Source organism: Sphaerodactylus townsendi, linkage group LG07, assembly GCF_021028975.2.
Source record: "Sphaerodactylus townsendi isolate TG3544 linkage group LG07, MPM_Stown_v2.3, whole genome shotgun sequence".
NCBI classification, from domain to species: domain Eukaryota; kingdom Metazoa; phylum Chordata; class Lepidosauria; order Squamata; family Sphaerodactylidae; genus Sphaerodactylus; species Sphaerodactylus townsendi.
In genome coordinates this window covers 91084113-91107235 of record NC_059431.1, presented here as the reverse complement: position 1 = coordinate 91107235, position 23123 = coordinate 91084113, and the positions used below count along the sequence as shown (strand labels likewise).

The 23123-nt window shown below is 44.1% G+C and overlaps 1 protein-coding gene across 3 annotated transcripts in view; it reads left to right on the top strand.

Annotated features, from left to right (window-relative positions):
- The window catches only part of MOB3B (MOB kinase activator 3B), a 118906-nt gene that overhangs the window by 41500 nt on the left and 54283 nt on the right, over positions 1-23123 (top strand). For 2 of the 3 annotated variants that reach the window (XM_048503281.1, XM_048503280.1), the window contains exon 2: positions 19986-20542. In XM_048503281.1, coding sequence (XP_048359238.1) covers positions 20125-20542 — 418 coding nt within the window. In that variant the 5' untranslated portion in view covers positions 19986-20124. The remainder of the gene's footprint in view (positions 1-19985; positions 20543-23123) is intronic. The other variant, XM_048503282.1, reaches the window with a different exon arrangement.

Genomic DNA, 23123 nt, shown 5'->3' with positions numbered 1-23123 from the left:
TGACAAAGGCCTCAGGGAGTTCAACTCCATGTGACGGGTTAGCCGGCTCTTCCACTGTATGGCAAAAAATACAAGGCCTACCTGCTACTAGGCATCTAGACATTTTGAGGTTCCTCAAAGGAGTCTCCCAAAACAACCTCCGGGTGATTCATATAGGATTCCCCGCTTGGGAGACTCAACACGGTCCTGTCTGCTCTTACCAGACCTCCTTGAACCTATCCAGGACATAAGCCTAAGTGGTCTGCATGAAGCTACTATTCCTCATTGCTATCACTACTGCCAGGAGGATATCGAGATACAAGCTCCAAGTCAGTCAACCTCAACCAAAGGTGATTCCATAGGGACAGAGAAGTCATGCCTTGTTCCTACCTTTCATCCCTAAAGTGGCATCTGCCTTTTCATCTCAAGCAAGAAATCATCATTCCAGCATTCTGTCCTTCACCATCCCACCCAAAGAGAGACTGGCATCACCTCATGTCAGAAGAGCACTCAAAGCCTTCATTATTCAGATTGAAGCCATCAGGAACACTGAGTCCCTTTTCATTACTGTTACGCCCCTAACTTAGGGCTCAAATGTCCAAAGCATCTCTGAGTTACACGCCAAAGGTTTCCCTGCATCACTGAGGCATGCATAAAGCTCTCCACCTCCGTCTCGGTATCACATTCCATCAGGGTCCCACAGCTAACGAAGCTAGGACTTCATCCCACTAGAGGATATTTTAGAGCGGCCACTGCGGGTCATCAGTCACATCTCCATTAGACACTATAAATTACACACCATTTCAGCTAATGAGACAGCCTTTGGCACCTCGTGGTTTTGGAACATAATTGAGACTAACTGCCCACCCGTAAAGGACACTGCTCGGGAGGTCCCATCCAGGATGCCCGAGATCGCCTCCAGGAGAACGGTCCATTGGTAGACTTACCCTGAAGGGGCCTTCTCCTGGACAGCGATGAGGGCATCCTGGCCCTCCCTGATGCTATAGTCTCCTACAAAGGCTGCATAGTCTTCTTTAGTTACATGTTCTAATAGTTAGACCCCAAAATAGACTTGGGATTATTCTTGGAGTTTCTGAACATATATATATATACCTGTGTTATGTTCTACATGTTACCTTACCTTGTTGTCATTCTTCCTGTTAAAAACCTTTTGAGATCCTAAGTTCTGCTATACTACACAGCTAATCGGAGACTGGGGATTGGTAGAGGATCCAACCCAACACAGGAAGTGACATCACTCAAGTCCTGCCTCCCTGAGTATAGGTTGGAAATCACCCATCCAGATGCCTCATCAGTCCAGGAGAAGGCCCCTTCAGGGTAAGTCTACCAATGGACCGTTTTCATGCTCCCATAGTTAAAGCTGTTTCATTTCATTTTCCTATTAATAAGGAAATTTTCCTATTAATAAGACAATAAGTGTTGGGGAAATCTGATGTATTTTTGGCCAAGGAACACAACAGGTCAAAGCAGGTAAGGTTACTGATTACCTACTAGTACCTTGTGTTGAAATGCTCCTGGTCAGGGGTATATCTACAGAAAATAGCACCTGGGGCAAGCAGTGAAATTGCCCCCCCCCCCCACATCAAGCACTTTCCACCCCCTCCCCTTCTAAGATTCAGCTTGCCTTGACCTGGGTAGCCTGATCGAATCAAATCTCAGAAGCTAAACAGTATACTTTATGGCATTATAGCCTGCTAAGATCCCTTCCTGCCCCAAACTCTGTCCTCTTCTGGCTCTCCCCCCTCCATATCTCTAGTTTTGTAACCCAGAGTTTTCAAACCTACCACTGACCCATTAACAGGTACCAGTTCTTAACTGCTTTTTCATGTTAGCCAGCTGTCAGCCGTACAGAAGTCAGGGCATCTTACAATGTAAATACAACATTGCAAATAAAACAGCAAGTGTTAAAAAATAAACACAAAAGACAACAGTTTAAAATCATAATTTGGACTTCCAATAAATGTTTTAAAAACTGCATTAGTTTGATGCCATCTTAATAACACTGTCTTCAACTACCTGCTAAAGTATGACGGTGAGGTAGCTAGGTGGACCTTCCTGGAGAGGCTGTTTGATAATGATGGGGTGTCCCCTGAAATAGTCTTCTCTTGTATACTCACCTGATTAACTTGTTTGCTTGATGGGACAGTGGAAAATCTTTTACCAAATTGTCTCCAATTTAAGTAGGCTTTGATTATAAAAGTAAAGAATTTTGTGTGACAGAGTCTCCGAATCTTCAGTATTCTTAAAGCTTAAACAAACTCCGCATTTGAGTTAACTTTTTGGTCAAGCTCATACCACGTAGGTGTGGGAAGTTGCATGTCTTTAGTATCACGTGTAATCTGAACACGTGGTACAAGGAATTATTTAAAAATCCAGATCTGCACTAATATAGTAACTTCTGATTTATTTATTTTTGGTTCTGCAAAATATCGCACAGCTTTCTTGTTAAACAGACACACTTTTTTCTTGAATTTATGTCTGGGAACCAAATGAAAGGGAGCAATACTCTGACAAAATTAGAGCTTTGGGGAAATGCTAATAGAGTACCACTATGGACATGACATTTTAAGTGATGGTAATTTTATTAAGAGGTAGCTACCGTATTTATATCTAACTAGCCAGGTACCTACAGTTTTAAGCAATGGTAAGCGAACGTCTGTCAGAAGATGAATGGAATGCAACTCTACTGTTGAGCAAGGTATGAGACATACACCAGCTATGCCAGAGAAAAACTAATTGGCCTTGTGGACAAATGTAAAATGTTAATGGATTCAGTCCAGAAGGAGGAAATTTAAATAATACATTTTGGGAGCTTTGTTGAGGGGAGCTGTTGACTGGGAAACTGGCCAGATCTCCCCCTTCAAGGGCCCACGTTAGCATATGTATAGGATATAGTAACTCTTGCAGTCTTTTGTGTACAAGAAACACCAAGTGCCATTAATAATAAGCAACCCTACTGAGATACAGAATTCGTGATTTCAGCATCTGGTGATTCTGTTTATGCTGTCATAAATAGGTTCTCTGCCTGTTTGTAAGGATTCTCAGTGGGGTTGCAAAAAGCTATGTAGGATCTGAGCAAAAATACAAATGAGAAGAATGTGGGGAAGGGGGCAGTCACTGGAGAACATATGGTTTTAGTATGATTATAAAAAAGAGAACAAGGCCTAAAACAGAATCATCCTAGTTATCATTAATTTATATGTTGGAATGTGATACAATGAAGAAAGTTTTTTCTTCCTCCTATCATATACTCAGAATGTTGGGGCACTAATGTATACACAGATCAGGGTGGACAAAAGTAATTAAATTAAAAATAATGGACTTCAAGGAATTTACAATCCAATCTGGGGAAGGGAAGGGATTTGTGAAGGTGGTGGGGCCCTAAACCAGTGGATCTGACCTTTTTGAGGCACTTACCCCAGTAGTGGGGCAAATCTGCTGGCCAACGGCCACTGTGGCCCCCCATAACGGCCAGAAGTGGCACAGAGCCCTTTATTAGGCTCAGTAGAAAAGCCCTTCATTGGGCTCAATGGGCTTGCGCCACTCAAAGGGGCTCCAGCATCCTGGGAAGCGAAGCTAAGCCTGCGTAGTGGGCACTTTCCAGTGGCATAGTGGTAGCATTCCAGAGGCATGGCCCCAGTGGCATCACCCCTGACTGTCCAAGGGTGTAAATTCTGTAATCTAATATAAACAAAATATAGCAATGGCGACTAATAAATGGGTTTAAAAGAGGGATTGAACAGATTTATGGAGGATAGATCCATCAGCTGTTGCTAGCCATGATGATGAAAGGGAGCCTCAATATTCCATGGCAATAAAACTCTGACTACCAGTACTAAAAGGCAGCACAGAGGCTGTTGTTGGTTTGTTGGTCCTCCAAGGCAAATGCTTGGCCATTATCAATTCAGTCCTGAGTGCAGAGGTGCCAAATGGTTTAGGATGTGGCATGAACCCTGTGCTGGCAGAAATGCCACCTCAAGCCAGTATACATGGCATTTATGCCAACTCAGTAGCACTTTATGCTGGTGCTGTGAAGCCATGTGGCTCTGAAATGTCCAGGTGCTGACACAGCACCAGCACCCCTCCAGTGCAGGAGCCCATGCCAGCGCTGATAGGGTCGTTACAAGGGGTGGAGCCAACTTTATTCAGCTTCCTGAGACCTTCAGCCTGGGAATTCCCCCTTTTGCTGGAGTGCACTTACACTGCCAAAATGGCAGGCACCCCCACCCCCTGAGGGGGCTAATTGCACGATCGTAGGTTTTTCCCTCTTTTCTTACAACATATGCCACTCGGAGCCTCTTTGCAGGTGGCAAGTCTGTTCTGTTCCTGGTTGCTGCAATTATAACACACAGAGGCTGCTTCCGGCACGGGCGGGCGAACGGCGTAGGTCGGGCGATTATGGCTGGCCGATCTGGAAGACGCTTGGACCACCTTGAAGACGGCTCCTTGAAGCAGCAGCCGGCACCGCTGAGCCGGCTGGCTCAGCCGCATTTCACACCTGGTGCCTCGGTAGCGGCCGCCGAGGCTCATTTTCATTCGCCAGGCGCCAAGAGCTTCAGGCGCAGAATGGTCCCCAGGCTTTCGGCGACGCGCGGAGGCCCGGGAGAAGGTGAGTGCCGGGTGGGGAGGCGCGAAGTCAGCGTCGCTCGCTTGGCAGTGATAGCATGCCGCTGCTTTCAAAAGAGCTTGGCGCTCTGGGGAAACGCGCCTTCAGGCCGTTGGCGTTACGGCGGCTGCTGCGTTGCAGCAGCGCCTTACGTCAGCTGAAGATGGCGGCCTGGAGACGGTGTTTTTACCGTCTCCAGGCCGCCATGAATTGCCCGTGCAGAAACGGCCAGAGAGAGAGAGAGAGAGAGAGAGAGAGAGAGAGAGAGAGAGGGAGAGAGAGAGGAATGGGCCACCTATGAAATAGGCTGGGCTCATGAACCAAAGTTCTGATCCAGCAGGACTGTTTTCATATTGCTTTGGTAACCCAGATTGTTTCCATGGGCTCCAGTTGCTACCTGAATGAGTGAAGGCACATTTGTGAACAGGAAAAAGGAAAATAAGTTCTTTTATAATGACTGCAACCTGCTATACTTATGCTGTGTGGAATCCACCGAAGTTGTCTCAAGGTAGATAGGTGATTGCCAAATCTGACCCCATGTGTTGTGGGAAGTAGATATACTTAGACTGCTTTCTCTCTACATAATGTTAGGTTACCAGAACAAAATAACAAGCCTTTACGCAATCTAATTGCAGGGTAGTGATCAGAATGAGTTTTGGGGAATTTCACTGTGGAAGGAATGTTTAGCAAAGTGTCATGGGGACTGAGTTCTAAAGTTAGTTCCTCACAGAGACTCTTTTCCTTGCTTCGTCACAGGGCTCTCCTTTGAAGTTACAAATCATGGGATTGCTGAAAGCTTGCCATCCATTCACTGACTGAAATGATTGTTGAGGTTGTAGACTGGCCTGTCCCCATGGGAACTGCTAGACAGCAGACGTTTTGAAGTACAAAATTACCACATCTAATGTTAGGGACCGTTATGACGCCATAGTCCCTCGGAGTAACCCAGGCAAGTAGGACAGAGTGTATTTTAAGATACCATCCTCTGGTGAAGCAGAACTGTTCTTAATCCAGACTTGAGCTGTAGAAGCTTATGTTGCATCCCTTTGTACTTTGACATGAATTGTCAGTGAAAACATTGATTGCTGTTTTCAACTTGCCTTAATGGGTACTCTGAGATGCAACTTCTCTTTGACGTGAACTTTCAGAAAAAAACATTGATTGCTCCCTTTAACTTGCCTTAATAGGTGTTGTGTGCATGTAATAAACTATGGAGTTGATGAATCCTAGTAGCTGTAGAAGAGAGGCTTTGAATAACAATGCAGACGTTTTGAGACGTCTGCATACTGAGTTCTCTTTTTGGAGCTCTGTGGAAGGGGATAGGGCAAACAGCATCTCGAGTCTAGCCTAGAATTGCAGGGAACCTGCGGTTTTCCAGATGCTCAGGAACCACAGTCCTATCAATTCCTACCAGCATGGCCAATTGGCCATGCTGACAGAGGCTGATGGGAATTGTAGTTCCTGAACATCTGGAGAGCCGCAGGTTCCCTACCCCTGGGCTAGCCCAACCTCAAGACAGGGTTGCCGAAAACTGTCATAATCCCTTGACAAAGTTTTCTTCCTCCCACTACGGCCTAAACCCAATCCAGACTGTGTATTGAAAAAAAATCACTGGACTTATGCATAAATGGCATAGTAATTGGTGTTATCGACATATGCCTAAATAATTTTTCCCATTCCTTTCCTCACATTTATATCCCCCCTTTCCACCAGTGGATTCAGAGCAATGTACACAGCATGTGGCCATTTTATTGTCAATATTGTCCTATAAAATAGATTAGACTAAGAGATAGTGACTAACCACAATTCCCCCCGAGGGGGCTGCTGAATTTAAAGGAACATACCAGGAGTGTCTTGCCTGGCTCCCAGAACCCTCAGCTAAACTGGACCATTGGAATTTTGAACCTGTCCCATCCCACATCAGCTCCCTTTCAAGAGGCATGTTACAGTTCCTGGAATCTAAAAGTAATGTACCATGGGCTTCTGCTTGATTAAATGTAGTGAATTCTTGTAATAGGCTCATCAGAGCTTTAGAATCCAAATATTACATCAAGAGCTGCTGGATAAATCAGCAACCACGGGAAAAAAGTTTTTCTTTGACCTCCTGTCCGGTATTTTTTATTTTCATTTTCCACAATGAACACAGATGAAAAAAATCATTGAGCTTTTCTGCCATCTCCCCAGCTTCCTTTAGCAATTTCTTTATCCCTTGGTCATTCTTCCTGCAGGACGTAGGGAAGTCTCGGGCGATGTAAGTGTTCCTGTTCTCTTCGCTACCCAGGAGGCAGGATCTGCCTTTAAAAAACGTAATTGCTTCCCCTTTGACCCCTCGGCCAGGGGTTAAGATCCCCAGTTGACTTCCTGCCTCTACAGGAGAGCAAGGCTTTTTCCAGAGCTCCTCAATACGCTCAGGACTCTAGGTTTTAGCTTCCCCTTTTCATCTTTCCTAATGTATGTTTGTGATCCCCTCCCCCCTTTCCCTCAACTGTAGCGAATGAGAGATTATTTTTCATCTCAGAAGGCTCCTTACCGTCCACGAGAGCTTCACGGAGCTCTAACGCTCCCACTAATGGAGAGTGGCTAAGACAAGCGCCTTTTACGGTAGTGGCGCTTCACCGCTTTTGGATAGGCGCTTATGCGAAGAATGACTCCGCGTGCTCGCCGACTCCATCCAGTCGGGTCGCTTTGGCGCCGCAGACGGGCTTCATTTTGCGAACTCTGCTTTCTCATGCGGCCAAAACCGCGACGCTTCCTCAGAGCTCTGTTTCGAGTAAGCTTTTTTTCCGTATAGTGGCCGGCAACGATGGCGGGATGGCCGCTTTTCCCCTGATGAGGGGAAACTCTATACCGACAGCCGCGAGGCCACCTGAGTCCGCCCACCGGCCAGAGCTTCTCCACTCAATCCAGGCAGTAAGGAGAATCGCTCCCTCAGCGGAAGACGCAGCCGCTTAAGTCCAGCAGTCAGTTAGTGATGTCCAAATCCGGGCGCCTAAATCGGGCGGGACTAACAACCCTTACAAACGCCATAAGGGCACAGCCCCTAAAAGCTTGGGTCCTGATACCTCCTCCCAGGGACTCAATACGACAAAGAAGCGACAAGAAGCAATATCGAGACCCAGGTGCAAACAAACTCCTTAGAACCCACGGCAAATGTAAATGTGTCCCAGGGGAGTGTTGATGTTGGGCAACCAAACTCCGGGTTCCTGCCAGGAGGGGAGGCCAGGTCAACCTTCTAGATAACTCCAAACGCCTGGAATTCTATTTCTCCCCTGCAGTTTTGCTAACTTACTTATCCAACAACTCCCAACATCAGGGCACTCCAGTACATGCACCTAACTGCCTCCGGGTTGGGTCAGTTCAGCCCCACTCCTAACACATGAATCAGAGAGCTAAGCAGGCATCAGCGTAGGGGATGTGTATAGAAGAAGGAGGAAAAGTTCTCTGACACAGAAGATAGTCAGATCCCCTAGAACCCAGTGAGCAAACCCCCCAGATTTTTTCTAAATTAGAAGACCTTTCCCTTTCCTGATCTCTGCAGAACCATTTCTGCCCTGGATCTCCAAGAGATTCTGCAGAGGCAGAGGAGGTCCCCTAAATTCTCTCAACAACTCAAAACTTATCAAAGGCAGACCCAAGTGGGAAATCATTAGGGATTACTTCCCAGCAGGAGGGAACAGACAAATCGCGGGCTTCCCTCATCCCAGAAGCGCTCTTCAAAAGTTTACTCAGGGAAGGAGTGGCAGAACCCCATCATCTAGCAAAAATCCCCCCCCCTCTAGCTAAGAAACTCTAACGTCTTCTCCCAACGTGTATGTACATCATCCAATCCATGCATGGTTCCCCTAATTGATGCACCTCCAGTCGTGAGCCATCCAATCCGGAGGTAGTTTAGTTCCCAGGGATGGAGATGGCTCCATCAGAGACCCTCTCAAGACAGGAAGGCAGATCTGCACCTCAAAGGGCAATAATGAGTGCTCTAGCCATGTCCATGAAGGCACTTTCTCCCATCCGGCTACTGTGGCTAGAGCACTTCTAGCTTGGCTCAAAAAAAGAATTTCGGTGAACTCTTCCACCCGGTTACTGGTGAGCCATCAAAGTGCTAGTTGAATCGATAGAGGGTCAGAATAGGGAGCCTCACTTTTTTAGCGGATTCCGCACCTTGATGCCCTACTAAGGATACAGATCAGTGGCCCATTCTGTTGCCACCAGATCACTCCATTTGGCTACGGCTCCTGGAAAGTAGATGCCTCTTATCTAGAGGCTGTCAGCCACCCACCCACCATTTTCAGGGAGAGAAACTTTTTGGCCAAGAACTGGATCAAATCCTAGTTAAAGACAAAGCATTGATAGGGAGGAACCCTCCCATCAGCATTTAGACAAGATAGTTCTTACAACAGGGGTTCTCTCCAGTTCCTCTCCAGATCCTTTCATTCTCCTTTCTGCCTTTCTCGAACCGAGACAGAAACAGAATCAAATTGCAGCAAACAATACCAACCCAGTGGAGCTCCAAGAAGGGGATCCTTTCGGCCCTTTAAGAGAGGCGACCGATTCTCCAAGTCAGACAAAACAAATAGGCAATGACTGTGCTCAGATCCCTGTGGGAGGGAGGCTATCTCACTTCAGCCTACAATGGGAACAAACCTCAGATGCTTGGGCCAGGGAAGTAGTTCACTTAGGGTTACACCATAGAGTTCTTTACACTTCCCAAAACACCTGATTCTTCCCATCCCCACTAAGCCCAATCCCACAAAAGAGACACAGAACCCTATGAGCATCCAATTCTAAACACCTTACTCTCCATATACAAGCCATCGAACATGTACCTGCAATAACACAAACACACCTGAGTGTAACTTCACACTTTTTTTATGGTCCCTAAAAAATCCAGGGGATCTCATAGCGCATCCTCAACCTGCAATAACGTGGAAATCAACACATAAGGATGCGCGATGGTAATTCAAGATGGAAACGCTTACATGCACTATCACAGCATCCATCAGGGAAGGAGAATTCCTGACCTCCTCTGCGACCTCACGGAGGCATACCCCACGTCCCCACATCCATCCAAGACACAGAAAGTTCCTTTCCAGCTTCATGGGTGGAACAGGAACACTGATTCAAAAAGTCTGTTCAAGGTTTTGGCTGCTCGAGACTGGCATCTATCTGCACCGAAGTTTTCTCCAAAATCTCAAGTTACCCCCCACATAATCCATCACTTTACGCGGTAAACATCGAAGGGATCCATCGGCCCACCCTTACTTGATCTACGACATCTTAATTCGTCCAAACCAAAACCGAAGCGCACTAGCAGACGCCAAATTAGTAATTCAAACTCTTTCAACACCCGGCTTCCTTATAAACAACAAGTCCAAAAGCTCTACCTAGACCCACAAGTGCAGAATGGAGCATTTAGGGTGTAATTGTAGACACAAGGTTAAATTCTCTCTTCCTCCCAAAATCCAGAAAAGTCCAGAAAATTCAGAAGGTTTCCTTCCTCATTTCCAGAAAGCAAAAAGCGGTCCCTAATGCACCTTGGCGTAGCATCCTAGGCTGTGATGATAGCGATGCCATCGAGCGCAGTTCAGTGGGCAAGAATGCACGCATAGCACCCCCCTGCAGACCTTCTCCTACGCCAGTACCAATGGGACACATCACCCACAAAGCGGGATCAACAAATAACTGTTCCTCTCTCAGTGAAGTCTCAGCCTCAGATGGTGGACCAAACACACAATCTCTACAGGGAAGATCTATCTGGTCCGGTGAAGCGGGCTCCAGATCTTCACAGATGCCAGTCTATCCGGGCTGGGGGGGGCTACCCTGGGAACTCAGATGGTCCAAGGGCACTGGTCACAATCTCAGAAAACCCTTCACATCAACCTTTTAGAGACACGTACAATCCTCCTAGCCCTCCTTCATTTCAAGGATCAGATAGTTCACCAACACGTACTAATCAAAACGGACAATATAGCCGCAAGGGCCTACATAAATCACCAGGGAGGCTCCAGATCGCGACTCCTACAGAAGGAGGCGGACAAGATCGTGAACTGGGCCGAGGCCAATCTATTGTCCATCCAGGCAGAACACATCAAGGGTCAATTGAATATCACAGTGGACTGGCTCAGCCGACAGACCCTGGACAACGCGGAATGGTCGCTCCTCCCGGAGGTCTTCCAACAGCTCATGAGTCATTTTCCCAGTCCAAAGATAGATCTTTTTGCTACTCAGAACAACGCTCAACTGCGCCAGTTCATGTCTCGCTACTTCTGCAAGACAGCCTTAGCAACCAACGCACTGATGGCACCCTGGCCCCAGGAGACGCTCTATGCATTTCCACCCATTTTACTCATTCCAAAACTACTGAGACGTCTGTTCCAGGAACAGGCAACAGTGATCCTGATAGCCCCATACTGGCCACGCAGACCCTGGTTCTCCACCATACTAGAACTAGCAGTGGGGGAATCGATCCCCTTACCTTCCAGACCAGACCTCCTGATTCAGGGCCCAGTATGGCATCCGGATCCAGACAGATTACGTCTAACCGCATGGCTATTGAGAGGGCAGGGTTAGAGGAAAAAGGTTACTCAACTCAGGTTATACAAACCATCCTAGATTCTAGACGCAGATCCACTACCAGAATCTACAATTACACGTGGAAGGTGTTTGTCAAATGGGCCTCCCAAAGACAGGTTAACCCCCAAAAGCCGGGGTTGGCGCACATCCTAGACTTCCTTCAGGGAGGGGTAACAGAGGGCCTTAGAGCATCAACCCTCCGCAGGCAACTCACAGCCCTTTCAACGGTTTGGCCCAAAATCCAGGGTCACCGTGTGTCAGTACATCCAGACATCCTGTGGTTCCTGAAAGGAGTCTCCCAAACACAGACCCCTAAGACCCAACAGGTTCCCTCACTGAACTTTACACACAGTACTATTGGCCAATGCTCACTAGATCTCCTTTTCGAGCCAATCCGGTCCATTCATCTCCATTGGCTGGAGAATGAAACTCTTGTTCCTTCGGTGGAGCATTAACATCAGCCAGTGAGAGTTTCCAGAACTCAGATCACTCAGCATCTCTCCCTGCCTGCTGCAACAATATACATCCGGATAGGGTCATCCTAAGATCAGATCTCCTTCCTTCGACGCCCAAAGTCAGCCTCTAATTTCCATTTAAGACAAGATATAGTGGTTCCTGCCTTTCTACCCCAAGCCCACCAATGATAGAGAAAAATTGTGGCACAAATTAGACGTACGCAGGTCCCTTAAAATGTTCCTGCTACGTACAGAGGATATCAGGAAATCTAACGGCCTGTTCATCAATGTGTCCCATCCTAGGCTGGATGACCAAATGTCAGGCGCTGCTATAAGTAACGCCATTCGCACCTGTATTTCAGAGGCTTATGCTTCCACCAATTTATCGGTGCCAACCGGTGTTACAGCTCACTCTGTCCGCTGTGCTGCTACCAACGCAGCTATTAGACAGCAAATCCCAGTCGAGGACATTTGCAGAGCGGCCATCTGGTCCTCTTCATCTACCTTCGTCAAACACTATAGGTTAGATTCCTGGTCCGCAGTACAGACTGCCTTCGGATCCAGGATTCTGGACCTGGTCAAGGAAAACTGGAATTTCCCACCGGGGAGGCAGGGACACTGGGCGTTGTAGGTCCCATCGCAGACTTCCTACGGCTCTACCGGAGAATGCGGCTATTGGTTCACTTTCCCACCGTGAAGAGCCTTTCTCCGGTTAGGGCGTAGGAAGTCTCGGCCCTCCCTTGGAGCAGTTTTCCTCGGTCCAGATCTTGAATGTTATCCTACTCAATTCCTAGTTATATTTCCTCATGTTAGGGGGTTAGTTTTAGTTTTAAGACTGTTTTCTCTTGAGTGTTGTTTGTTCAGACTACGTGGTCAGTTCGCAACTGGGGATCTTAACCCTGACGAGGGGTCAAAGGGAAGCAATTCGTTTTAAGAAGATCCTGCCTCCTGGTAGCAGAGAACAGGAACACCCATCGCAGACTTCCTACGCCTAACCGGAGAAAGGCTCTTCACGGTGAGTGAACCAATAGCCGATCCAATTGCTTCTCTGGCTGGTTTCACACTCAGGATATTTTAAAAGAAATGTTTATTGTTTGTCTTGATGTTTTAGCAACCAGATCCTCAAATTCTCTTCTTTTCATACCTAATTATTGGCTTAATCTTTTTTTTGCCAGACCCTGTTGTCCTTTCTGTTCAACTCATTGCGGCAGATCTTTCACTTTTTAAAAGAAGCCTCTTTACTTTTTATATCTTCCTTAACATGTATTATAACAATGCAGGCATTCTTTTAGATTTAGTACCTTTCCTAACCTGTGAAGTCTTCTTTCTGGGCTTGAATTCATGTGTTTTTAAATAACTTCCAAGCATAGAGATTTGATTGTCTTATGTTTCCCTTTCAGCTTCCTTTTAACTATTCATCTTATTTTTTAATGAACATTACATTTTTGAACTTTAGGGGTAACTTTCCATTGATATGAGTGCTGAACTTTATAGTATCGTAGCCACTGTTCAACACTCTCAACATCTCTCAACAGGTCTTGAGCCCTGATCAGAACCAAATTCAAGATCACTATCCCTCTGTTTGGCTCTGTAATCAGCTATTTCAGGGAACATGCATTTATGATGTCTAGGAATGTCATTTCCTACTGAATGATGGCAGCACATATTTACCCAGTCATTGTGAGGATAGTTGAAGTCTCCCAGTATCGTAACATTATCCGCTTTAGTTACTTCCCTTACCATCATGGTATAGAGGTTAAGAGCAGTAGACTTTAATCTGGAGACCAGGTTTGATCCACTTTTCTTCCACATGAAGCCTTCTGGGTGACCTTGGGCTAGTCACAGTTCTCTCTGAACTCTTTCAGCCTCACCTACCTCACAAGTTGTTGTGGGGAGAGGAAGGCAAGTATAAGCTGTTTTAAGACACCATAAAGGTAGAGAAAAGTGAAATGTAAAAACCAACTCTTCTCCTCCTCCATTGCAGGATAAGCCTCAAGAGTTTGATCAGGCAGGCGATAGTACAACTCTACTGTTAAGTACCGGTTAGGGGCCAGTATTTTCATCAGTATTGCATCTTTTACAGACAATTCCCCTGATATTTTCAAACTTACAGTGGAACCTCGGTTTTCATTGGTAATCCGTCCGAAAAGAATCAATGAAAACCGAAACCAATGAAAACCGAGGCAAACTTTTCCATAAGAATCAATGTAAATCCAACTAACCTGTTCTAGGCACTCCAAAAACATACCAAAAACACATTTTTTGGTGAATAAGCATAGTGTTTAATGCTGAAAACAGTAACAGACAATAACACTAGGACCAGCTTCAGAGCCAGTGGACCAATGTCGCACCAGAAAGCTGTCCAAAGAAGTCTGTTTCTGATGCCTCTTTAAGATTTATCTGAAATGGGGCAAGACATTGTCATTAAACAAGTTGCAGACACGGCCTGCAACAGCTTTGTCTGGGTGATTTTTCTCCACAAACCTTCACCTTACTGCAAATCAATGAAAACCAAGGCAAATCAATGAAAACCGAGGCAAGTTTTTCACTGAAAAAATCAATGAAAACCGAAATCGATGAAAACTGAAGGCAATGAAAACTGAGGTTCCACTGTATTTGATTCTTTGCTCTTCTTGATATACAACACAACACTTCCCCTATCTTGGCCCTCCCTGTTCTGCAAGGTTGTTTCTCACTAAATGACTGGGCAGAATACTGACTGTGCCTCTCTATATTTACAAAGGTTAGAGATACAATTTTTAAAAGACATGAAAGCTGGAAATAATTGTTCAAGAAAACACATGGTGGCATCCTCAGCATTGGGACAAAGCCCAGCCTTATGGAAATCCTAGACTGGATGACCTCTGTGTTCTTAAAAGCTCAGATAGCTTCATCATAGAACTGCAATTCTTTGTGATTGTAGACAGGTCCTCTTTAGTTTAGGGAAACATTTTGTGGAATTTGATCTGGGGCTGGTAAAATTAATGTGAACAGTTACACACATACTGGCATGTCTGCAGTTATATTTAATACCCAAGGGCAAGCAACCATGCAAATCAAAAAATCCAATTTGGTTAACAAAGTATAAGTGTCATGCATAAATGGCAGGGATGAGGCTTTTAGAGGCAGGGGAAGGATTTGTTCAGTTGGAACTTTAAAGTGAGTTGCCAGTTGTAAGTAGAAGCTGTAATGGGAAATCCAAGTTCAAATTCCTACTCTGCTATGAAAAGTTTTTTGGTTACCTTGGGACAGTCACGCACTCTCCCTGACCCTGGCTAGTATCTGGATGGGAGACCTCCAAAGAATACCAGGGACCTGGTGCAAAGGCAGGCAATGGCAAACCATCTCTGAACATCTCTTGCCTTGAAAACCCTATGGGGTCTCCATAAGTCAGCTGTGACTTGACAGCAAAAAAAAAAGTTGGAAATCACGCCAGTCGCGAAAGCAGAAGTAAGTTACCCACAAACCACTAGGGACCCTAGGTATGCTGAAAGATATTCTTCTATGAAAAAACATTAACAATGACCTGTTGAAACTTGAATATACTGCTGAAGGAACATGCTAACAGAAATTGAGTTTTAAGGGGAGGAACTAGAGAAAAAAATACTGCTTTGGTAAGAAATGTGTGGAGAGAACAGAGGGGTTGTTGGCTGAATTCTTCAGCTAGCAAATCTGTTGCAGCTTTAGTAGCTGGGCTTTGAATAGGGCTAAGACCCAAATCTAGCATCAATGTCTTAATTTATTCCTCTGCAAATTGGCGTAAGCAGTTCGCCAAACGATAAATGTGCCATCACAACAGTTCTGTTTTATTGCTCGTGGAAGGGGATACCAGTTCCTACGGGCTTTACTTGAATAATGGCTTATATTGTTTCTCAGCTCCCAATGCTTGGTGTGATTGTTGCTGCTGCTTGCAATTTCACTGCTGCTATGAACCTTTGATAATCTCGAATGAACTCAGAGCAACAATGAATATAATCATTGTCAGTATAGCAATGTGTCATGGTAAAAGTCATATGTATACTGTTATTTACAATAATTACCTGTAAATTGTGATAAAGGGCCCTTAGCCCAGTGTACAAAAAGGTCTCAAGAGTGAAATAACAGAATAAGGCATGCCTGCAGATTGATCTGCATAAGACAGAGTGGTAGGTAAGGCTAAAACTTCTTTTTTAAACGGATGTTATAATTTGTCAGGTTCTCTATTAAGGAGAAACTACATTGCCCCAGAGCAACCACTGTAGTTGTTGCTGTGGTGCATTACCAGGTTTGGTACTCTTACATTGGAATTACATGTTCATTTCAGAGCACCTTTGTGCACCTGTTCATTTTAGTGGGGCTTTTGGACACCTTGTTTTCCTGAACTACTGCTGAAGTTTGTATCCTCAGTAGTGCAATATACTAGCTCTATCCTGACTCACATCTCTTCAGGAAACCGTGTGACTCAACTGGGTAATTCCATTATGACTAGGGCTGGCTCCTGGGTGACAAAGTACAACTGGGCCTCCCATGGCCTTTTGTATCATCTCTTCTATCTCTGCCCCACATTTGCCCCTTTCCCTTGGGTCCATTCATTCTCTTCTAATCACTCCTCTTGCAGCTGAGGAGGGCCTGCTCCCCTGGCAAGAAAGGGTCACCTTTTTCCCAGGATCCGGGAGGATGGAGCAGGGTGAAAGCATCTTATCATTTCCTGCTTGCCTTTTCCATCCTCACTGTTGCTTTGCTGAAGCCAGAATGTGTATGGGGAGAAAACTGCTGCTTCCCACCCTCCTTCTCTGCCCTCCTTGTTCCTAAGCAGGACAGAGCAAGTTGGGAGGATGTGGTGGCCTGCTTTGTTCTTGTGCCCTGTCTTCTCTGGTGCCCAATGTTGGTGGGGGCAATTGCCCTCAACTCTCTGACTGATGACACTGGTCATGACAGTGGCGGGCAGGAGTAGTCGCCCTTAATAGTAGTCATGAAGCAGTGGCACTGAATTCCTTATTTGAAAGCTGCTGTAGACTACAACAGCAACAACAAATACCTTTAATGGCATAAAAGAGAAACACTTGTAACTAATACAAAAGAAATGCAGTGCACACTAATTCAGGTTCTTTTGCACAACAACTTATGCTAAACATTCAGCCATTTTTGTTGTAATTTAAGGATGTGTTTTTAGATCAAGTAAATGAAAATAATATGTCCTGTTTGCCGTATCCTGTAAACGGCATTTCTGGATATTGCCTTCCAGTAAATTTAATTCCCTAAGTACAACTTTTCTGTGAATTGTGTGTGTGTAAAGTGCTGTCAAGTCACAGTCAATTTATGGTGACCCCAGTAAGGGGCACTCATGGGAAATAAGTAAGCGGAGGTGATTTGCCATTGCCTTCCTCTGTAGAGTCACCCTTCCAAGTACCAACTCTGCTTAGCTTCCAATACCTAATGAGATCAGGCTAAAACCATGCTCTTTTTCCTCCCTGCTTTTCAGTGAATTATAAGAGGACAAACATAATTTTGGCAGCATTGATGAATCCTCAGTTTACACAAAGAAAATGGATGGAATAATTATGGCAATCTGAGAAGAAAGGGCTCCCCTTGTACAGTTATTTCTGTTGACAGAGGGTGCAAATCACAGCAGAAAGGATTGGGAATGATCTCATGTGGGGTTGGTTCACCACAGAATCTCATGAAAGTCATATGATAGATGAAAAAAATGCCTATGCACGGAAGGAGAAAAACTTTTTCCTCCTATTAATTGCAGGATTTGTATCTGCCATTTTCACAGTTCTTGGTTCACATTGATACAGAAGATCAAGATCTGTCTTGCTCTACTAGCTTTCTCTAGAGTTTCTTGGAAACTTATCTAAGATTGGGGTGCTGTGTGTTTTCTGGGCTGTATGGCCGTGTTCTAGCAGCATTCTCTCCTGACGTTTCGCCTGCATCTGTGGCTGGCATCTTCAGAGGATCTGATAGTTGGAAAGGAAAGCAAGTGGAGTATATATACCTGTGAGTAAAGGTCAATAGGTGAGGGCATCTGAATAGGAATGGCCTGGCAAGTGAGTAACAATGAAGTGTAGCATGTGATTCAGATGCCCTCACCTATTGACCTTTACTCACAGGTATATATACTCCACTTGTTTTCCTTTCCAACTGTCAGATCCTCTGAAGATGCCAGCCACAGATGCAGGCAAAACGTCAGGAGAGAATGTTGCTAGAACACGGCCATACAGCCCGGAAAACACACAGCACCCCAGTGATTCCGGCCGTGAAAGCCTTCGACAATACATCATCTAAGATTCATAATGAGATCAGTGGTAGTAGAGGTAGCCCTAAAACATGGCTTTCTAACTGCTGTCAGGCATTTTCTTAAAGGCAGCTGGAAGAATTCTGGACGTTCATTGTATCCAACCATAACTGTGCATTACTTTACAGCACTTCCTAGATTATTCATCATAGTGACCCCACATGACTTTAGAGCACTTCCTAGATTATTCATCATAGCTGACCCAGCTTAGCTTTCAGGATCCAACGAGATGGGGCAAGCCATAAAACGCAACCTAAAAATATTCTTCCACTGTAGTGGTTTAGAAGACAGCTAGTTTCGCTGCTTTTATAAGTTTTAGCCTATTTATGATATTTTATGACTGTATCCATTGTATGCTGTACGCCGCCCAGAGCCCTCCGGGGACGGGGCGGGATAGAAATTTAAAACATAAATAAATAAATAAACATTGTTCTGAAAATAACTGCTGCCCATTCTGGGCACACACAGGCTATTCGTGAATGGTGGGAATGCCTGTTAGCAGGTTGATTATATCTTTGCTACAGTTTGTTTCTTGTTGGGGAGACTTTTCTTCCACTTTGCAAGCCAAGAACCAACTGCCCCCCCCCTTCTCTAAAATATGCTCGTTATTGAAAGTCTGGTACACCTGAAGACCAAACTGGCTTCTAGAACCTAGTCATGATGTATAGATTTACTGGATACGTAGATCAGCTAGAAGGGGTCAAATACATCACTTGTTCTTACCAAGAAAAAATATGGCTTTTGGTTACCTGTTACCTAAATGTGGCTGGAATAGTGTGTTATCCATCCTACAAAAAGCTTATTAGAGTTATATTGGCTGCTACCAAACTTTGTGTGGCTCAACTGTGAAAGTCTTGCCTTTCTCATTGCCTCAGTCTCTGGCTCACTAGATGCTGGGATATAGTTATCATGTGCAAACTCCCATACCAAGTAATGGTGGTCAAGAGTTTGAAAATAGAAAGTTGAGTTGGGTAAGGGTTCATTTAGGTGCACACACTTTGCTTATCATCACTGTCTCTTTCCCAGTGAAGGTGATTCCTTCTTTGTAGCATTGTGATGGCTTTCTATACTACCATATTTATGAAGGTTGTATGTTTACCTTATCTTTCCCTTAAAACAGTTTTTTTTTAAATCAAGTTATAAAAATCATCAGGGACTTATTTCCTCTCGTCCATAAATTTATTAGTATCATAGATGAATTAACTGAATCTTGCTTGGATCAGAAACCACATTGTCATGTGTCTACTAATTCTATTTTTTGTCAGAATCTTCCCTGTTTTACCAACAGAAATATTAAATTTGGTGCCAGCTGGCTGTCTACAGATGTCAGTACTGCAATATTCCAGTGTCCCATTGACTCCCAGTCGTACTGAGTTTACTCATCGAATGGTAAACAGAGAAAACATGATTGCTGGTTTATTTTTATCCTGTATACTTTTGTAGTCATTATTCATCTGTTTATGTGCAAAATAAAACCACTGGCTCCCAAGCTGTGTATTAGTTTATTTCCTTAAAATTCAATCACCTTCTCCCTTCCTTCCACACTCTTTTCTGTCTCTGGTTAACCTTCTTTCTGATGGGTTTTTTTGTTTTTGTTTTGGAGGGAGGGGGTAGGAAGGAAAATTGACTTATGCAAGTCCCCATGTACAATCTGAATTGATACAGCTCAAACACGGGTTTATCTTCAAAGTGAGAAGACTGAAATCCTTTGAAGAATTTGGTTCAGTTGCTGTTGAATTCTGTGAGGGTCAGTGTTGCCTCTTTTATCATTTTTTCCTTTTTCATGAATGGATGTCTTGTGTTCATTGCACTTTTGTTTGTGAGCCACCTTGCAAGTATTTACACTGTGGAAATGTGGCCTTTGGAACTGCAAAGTTAACAGCTACAGCGTACAGCCAAGAAAAGCGAGACAGCAATTTACAAGGAAGAATCTAGCTTGGTAGCCTAGCTAGAGGGATTCTTTGGGCCACGAGTAGTCTTTTGTAGATTTGAAAATAAAAGTAAAATAGTCTCTGACAGGTTGGAAAGTATTACATTTAGCATTAACATGTAGATTTTTCCCCCTCTGAACCTTTAGGAACATGAAGTCTTCTAATAAAGCTTTCAACAGGAAGAGCTAGTGGATGAAGTGTGTCAGCTACAGAAATCTCCTCTGCCCTTGGCTGTCATTCTAGTGCCTCTTCTTTTTGCCTCCTGAAACTTGACAGTTGTGAGACATGTCCATTGGACTCAAGCAAGTTTTTAATAAGGACAAGACTTTTCGCCCCAAACGGAAATTTGAACCAGGGACACAGCGGTTTGAGCTCCACAAACGAGCCCAGGCATCACTGAACTCTGGGGTGGACCTGAAAGCAGCTGTGCAGCTGCCCAGTGGAGAAGATCTAAATGACTGGGTAGCTGTTCATGTGGTTGACTTTTTCAACAGAATCAACCTGATCTATGGAACTATCTGTGAGTTCTGCACAGAGAGGACCTGTCCTGTGATGTCGGGCGGACCAAAATATGAATACCGGTGGCAGGATGACCTGAAATATAAAAAACCTACAGCACTACCGGCACCCCAGTATATGAATCTTTTGATGGACTGGATTGAGGTTCAGATCAACAATGAAGACATATTCCCTACCAGTGTAGGTAAGTTTACACTTGTGTCTCAGAGTGTCTCCCGGAGGGTCATCCTAGAACCTTCTGGACATGAGTTTTTAAACTAGAATTTAAAAATTCTTGTATTTTAAATTCAGTTTATTGTAGATGTTTTCTGCCTTTATGAAGTTGTGACATAAGGTAGTGGTATACTTATGAGCCACCCACACATTTTAAGAAGTTAGATGCCAACTGTATTGAAGGAACAAGGAATGCCTGTGGCTATGCTATTATCTCTGTGGTATCTATGAACTTTTTGTGCTGTGACATAACATAGCAACTCCGTTTACATACTTCAAGAATTAGGAGTTGTGCTGTGTTCACATTGGGTAGCTACACTCTAAAATGTGATTGGTAGCCTCAGGAAGACATGCAAGTTTCTAGACCTTATGAGAAGCTAAAGAACAGAAGAGAGTCATTGTACTGTGTGCAATGTTTATGGCTTTTGCTTTGTCATGCACATTAGTTATGCATAGTGAGTGGCTGCCTCAAAAACATATAGAAGAATTGGTATACTGCCAGAGGTGCTCTATGTGTGATATTAATATTTGGTAGCTTTGTATCTCAGTGATGGATCTTTAATTTTTTATGCATAGACGAGAAAGGTATCAGACTGCACATATTCACTGTTCATTTGGACCCTGACGGATTTCAAAGAATGTCCTATTTTTTGTGGCTAGAGGGAAACTTTGCATCTGCTTTTCAAGGGCTCCTTTGCTTAATGTTATTATTGACATTTTGTTTGGTTGTAACACGTGGTCTGTATTTATGAACCAGCATTATGAACCTACCATTTTCACTGAGCCAACAAACCTGCATCTGAGAATTTGTCTTTCACTGGTTTTCTTCCTAAACCATTTTTTTCAGGTGTGAGCAGGATAAAGACACTTGAAAAGTGACTGGGGAAGAGATCTTGTATTCCCAGGGGAGGGGGGGGTACTTTTTCATCTGGGCGAGAATCCTCCAAATACCCTGACTCTTTAGAAGCTGTATGGGGCAATATTGCTGCTGTCTAGCTGTTTTGTCAGAAATAGGCATTACACCAGTCCTGTCAACTGAGGCACCCAATCTTAAGGAAAGCGACCAAGGTGGGAAGTCTGCATACAAAAGAGAGCAGTAACAGACACAGCAAGTCTATATGGATTCCCACCTTTTGGCAGGCAAGTTGCTAATCATGTATAATGTCCTGATCATTCAACATAGGTAAACCGATTATTTTGCAAGAGGGGTCCAGAAGAACCATTTGTGTGCTGAGAGACAATATACTGTAAATTATTTGTATTGTCAGTAAGTAGTTGCCTCATTCATTTTATTCTTAAATCCCCCTGGCGTCTTCCTGAGAAAGCTATGGTGGTAATTTACCTGCTGTGGAAGATTGATTCCCTGCTGCCTCTTGCAGATTGTTAAAGGGACTCATAATGTACTTTGTTATGCTCTCTCTGCTCCAGAACAAAAGTGAAACTAAAGAACAAAAGGATCGATACAGGATCCTCTGCCAGCTGCTCCAGCGTTAAACCCCTATTTCTTAGAATACACAAATAATTAGAAAAGGGGGCTAGAGGTTATAGGCAATAGGGGTTAGGGATAGGACAGAAAGCCTTGGCGAAGAAGTAGCCTGCCTGGTGCATGTCTGTGTAGAATTAGGATTGGGTCTCCAGCCTGGGAAATTTCTGGAGAGTTGGAAAAAATGCCTGGGGAGAGTAAAGTTTTAAAGGGAAGGGACCTTGGTCTGATGTTATAGAGTTTTCTCTCCAAAAATGACATTTCCCCCAGGGAAAGTAATATCTGTAGTCTGGAGACCAGATGTCATTCAGTGAGAACTCTGGATATCCCCTTGAGTTTGGTAATCCTACACTGAACTAGAGATACAACATTTCTGGAAATTTTATACACACAATTTACTTTCTTATCAAGCCTAATTTGTTTTCTGTTTTAACATCATTACATGTAGCATTTATAATTTAAGTTAGCATATAAAGTTGGGACATGTTTATGAAATGTAGCAATGTAAATGCTTTAGAATGCCATCCAAAGTAGACTTACGCCCTTCTAAAACTTCAACAGCCTTGGAAGAGTGCACCTCTGTTTAGGGTGAAACACTTTTCTTCCAGTGACTATATGAGAAATATGAGTGAGAGCAGTCCTCAACCTGCTACATGTTGTGGAGCCTTAGCACACATATCTTAATTTTTGCTTCCTAAGATGTACGAAACAACAAAAGTTGAAAATAAAAACGTACTCTAATGCTGTTGATTGTCAACATAAAAACCTTCATACTACACAGTTTTAATGAGTTAACTCTTATTGTAAGAAGTGTTTCATTCCATTCCAGAGACATTCCATTTTCCAAAAAAAATCTTTCCATAATGATTTTTTCCCCAGTAGTTCTCTTAAGTTTTCTACTGGAAAAAAAAGTTGAAAAAAGTTTGCTAGATGAAACAAAAACATTTATTTCATCCCTGAGTTTCACATTTCTACAAAGAACTATAAAGGGTAGTCCCAGAAAGCTACATGCTTCTGTGAATGAGGGAGGTATTACTGTCTCTTCAGTTTCAATTAACTCTGGCAATGA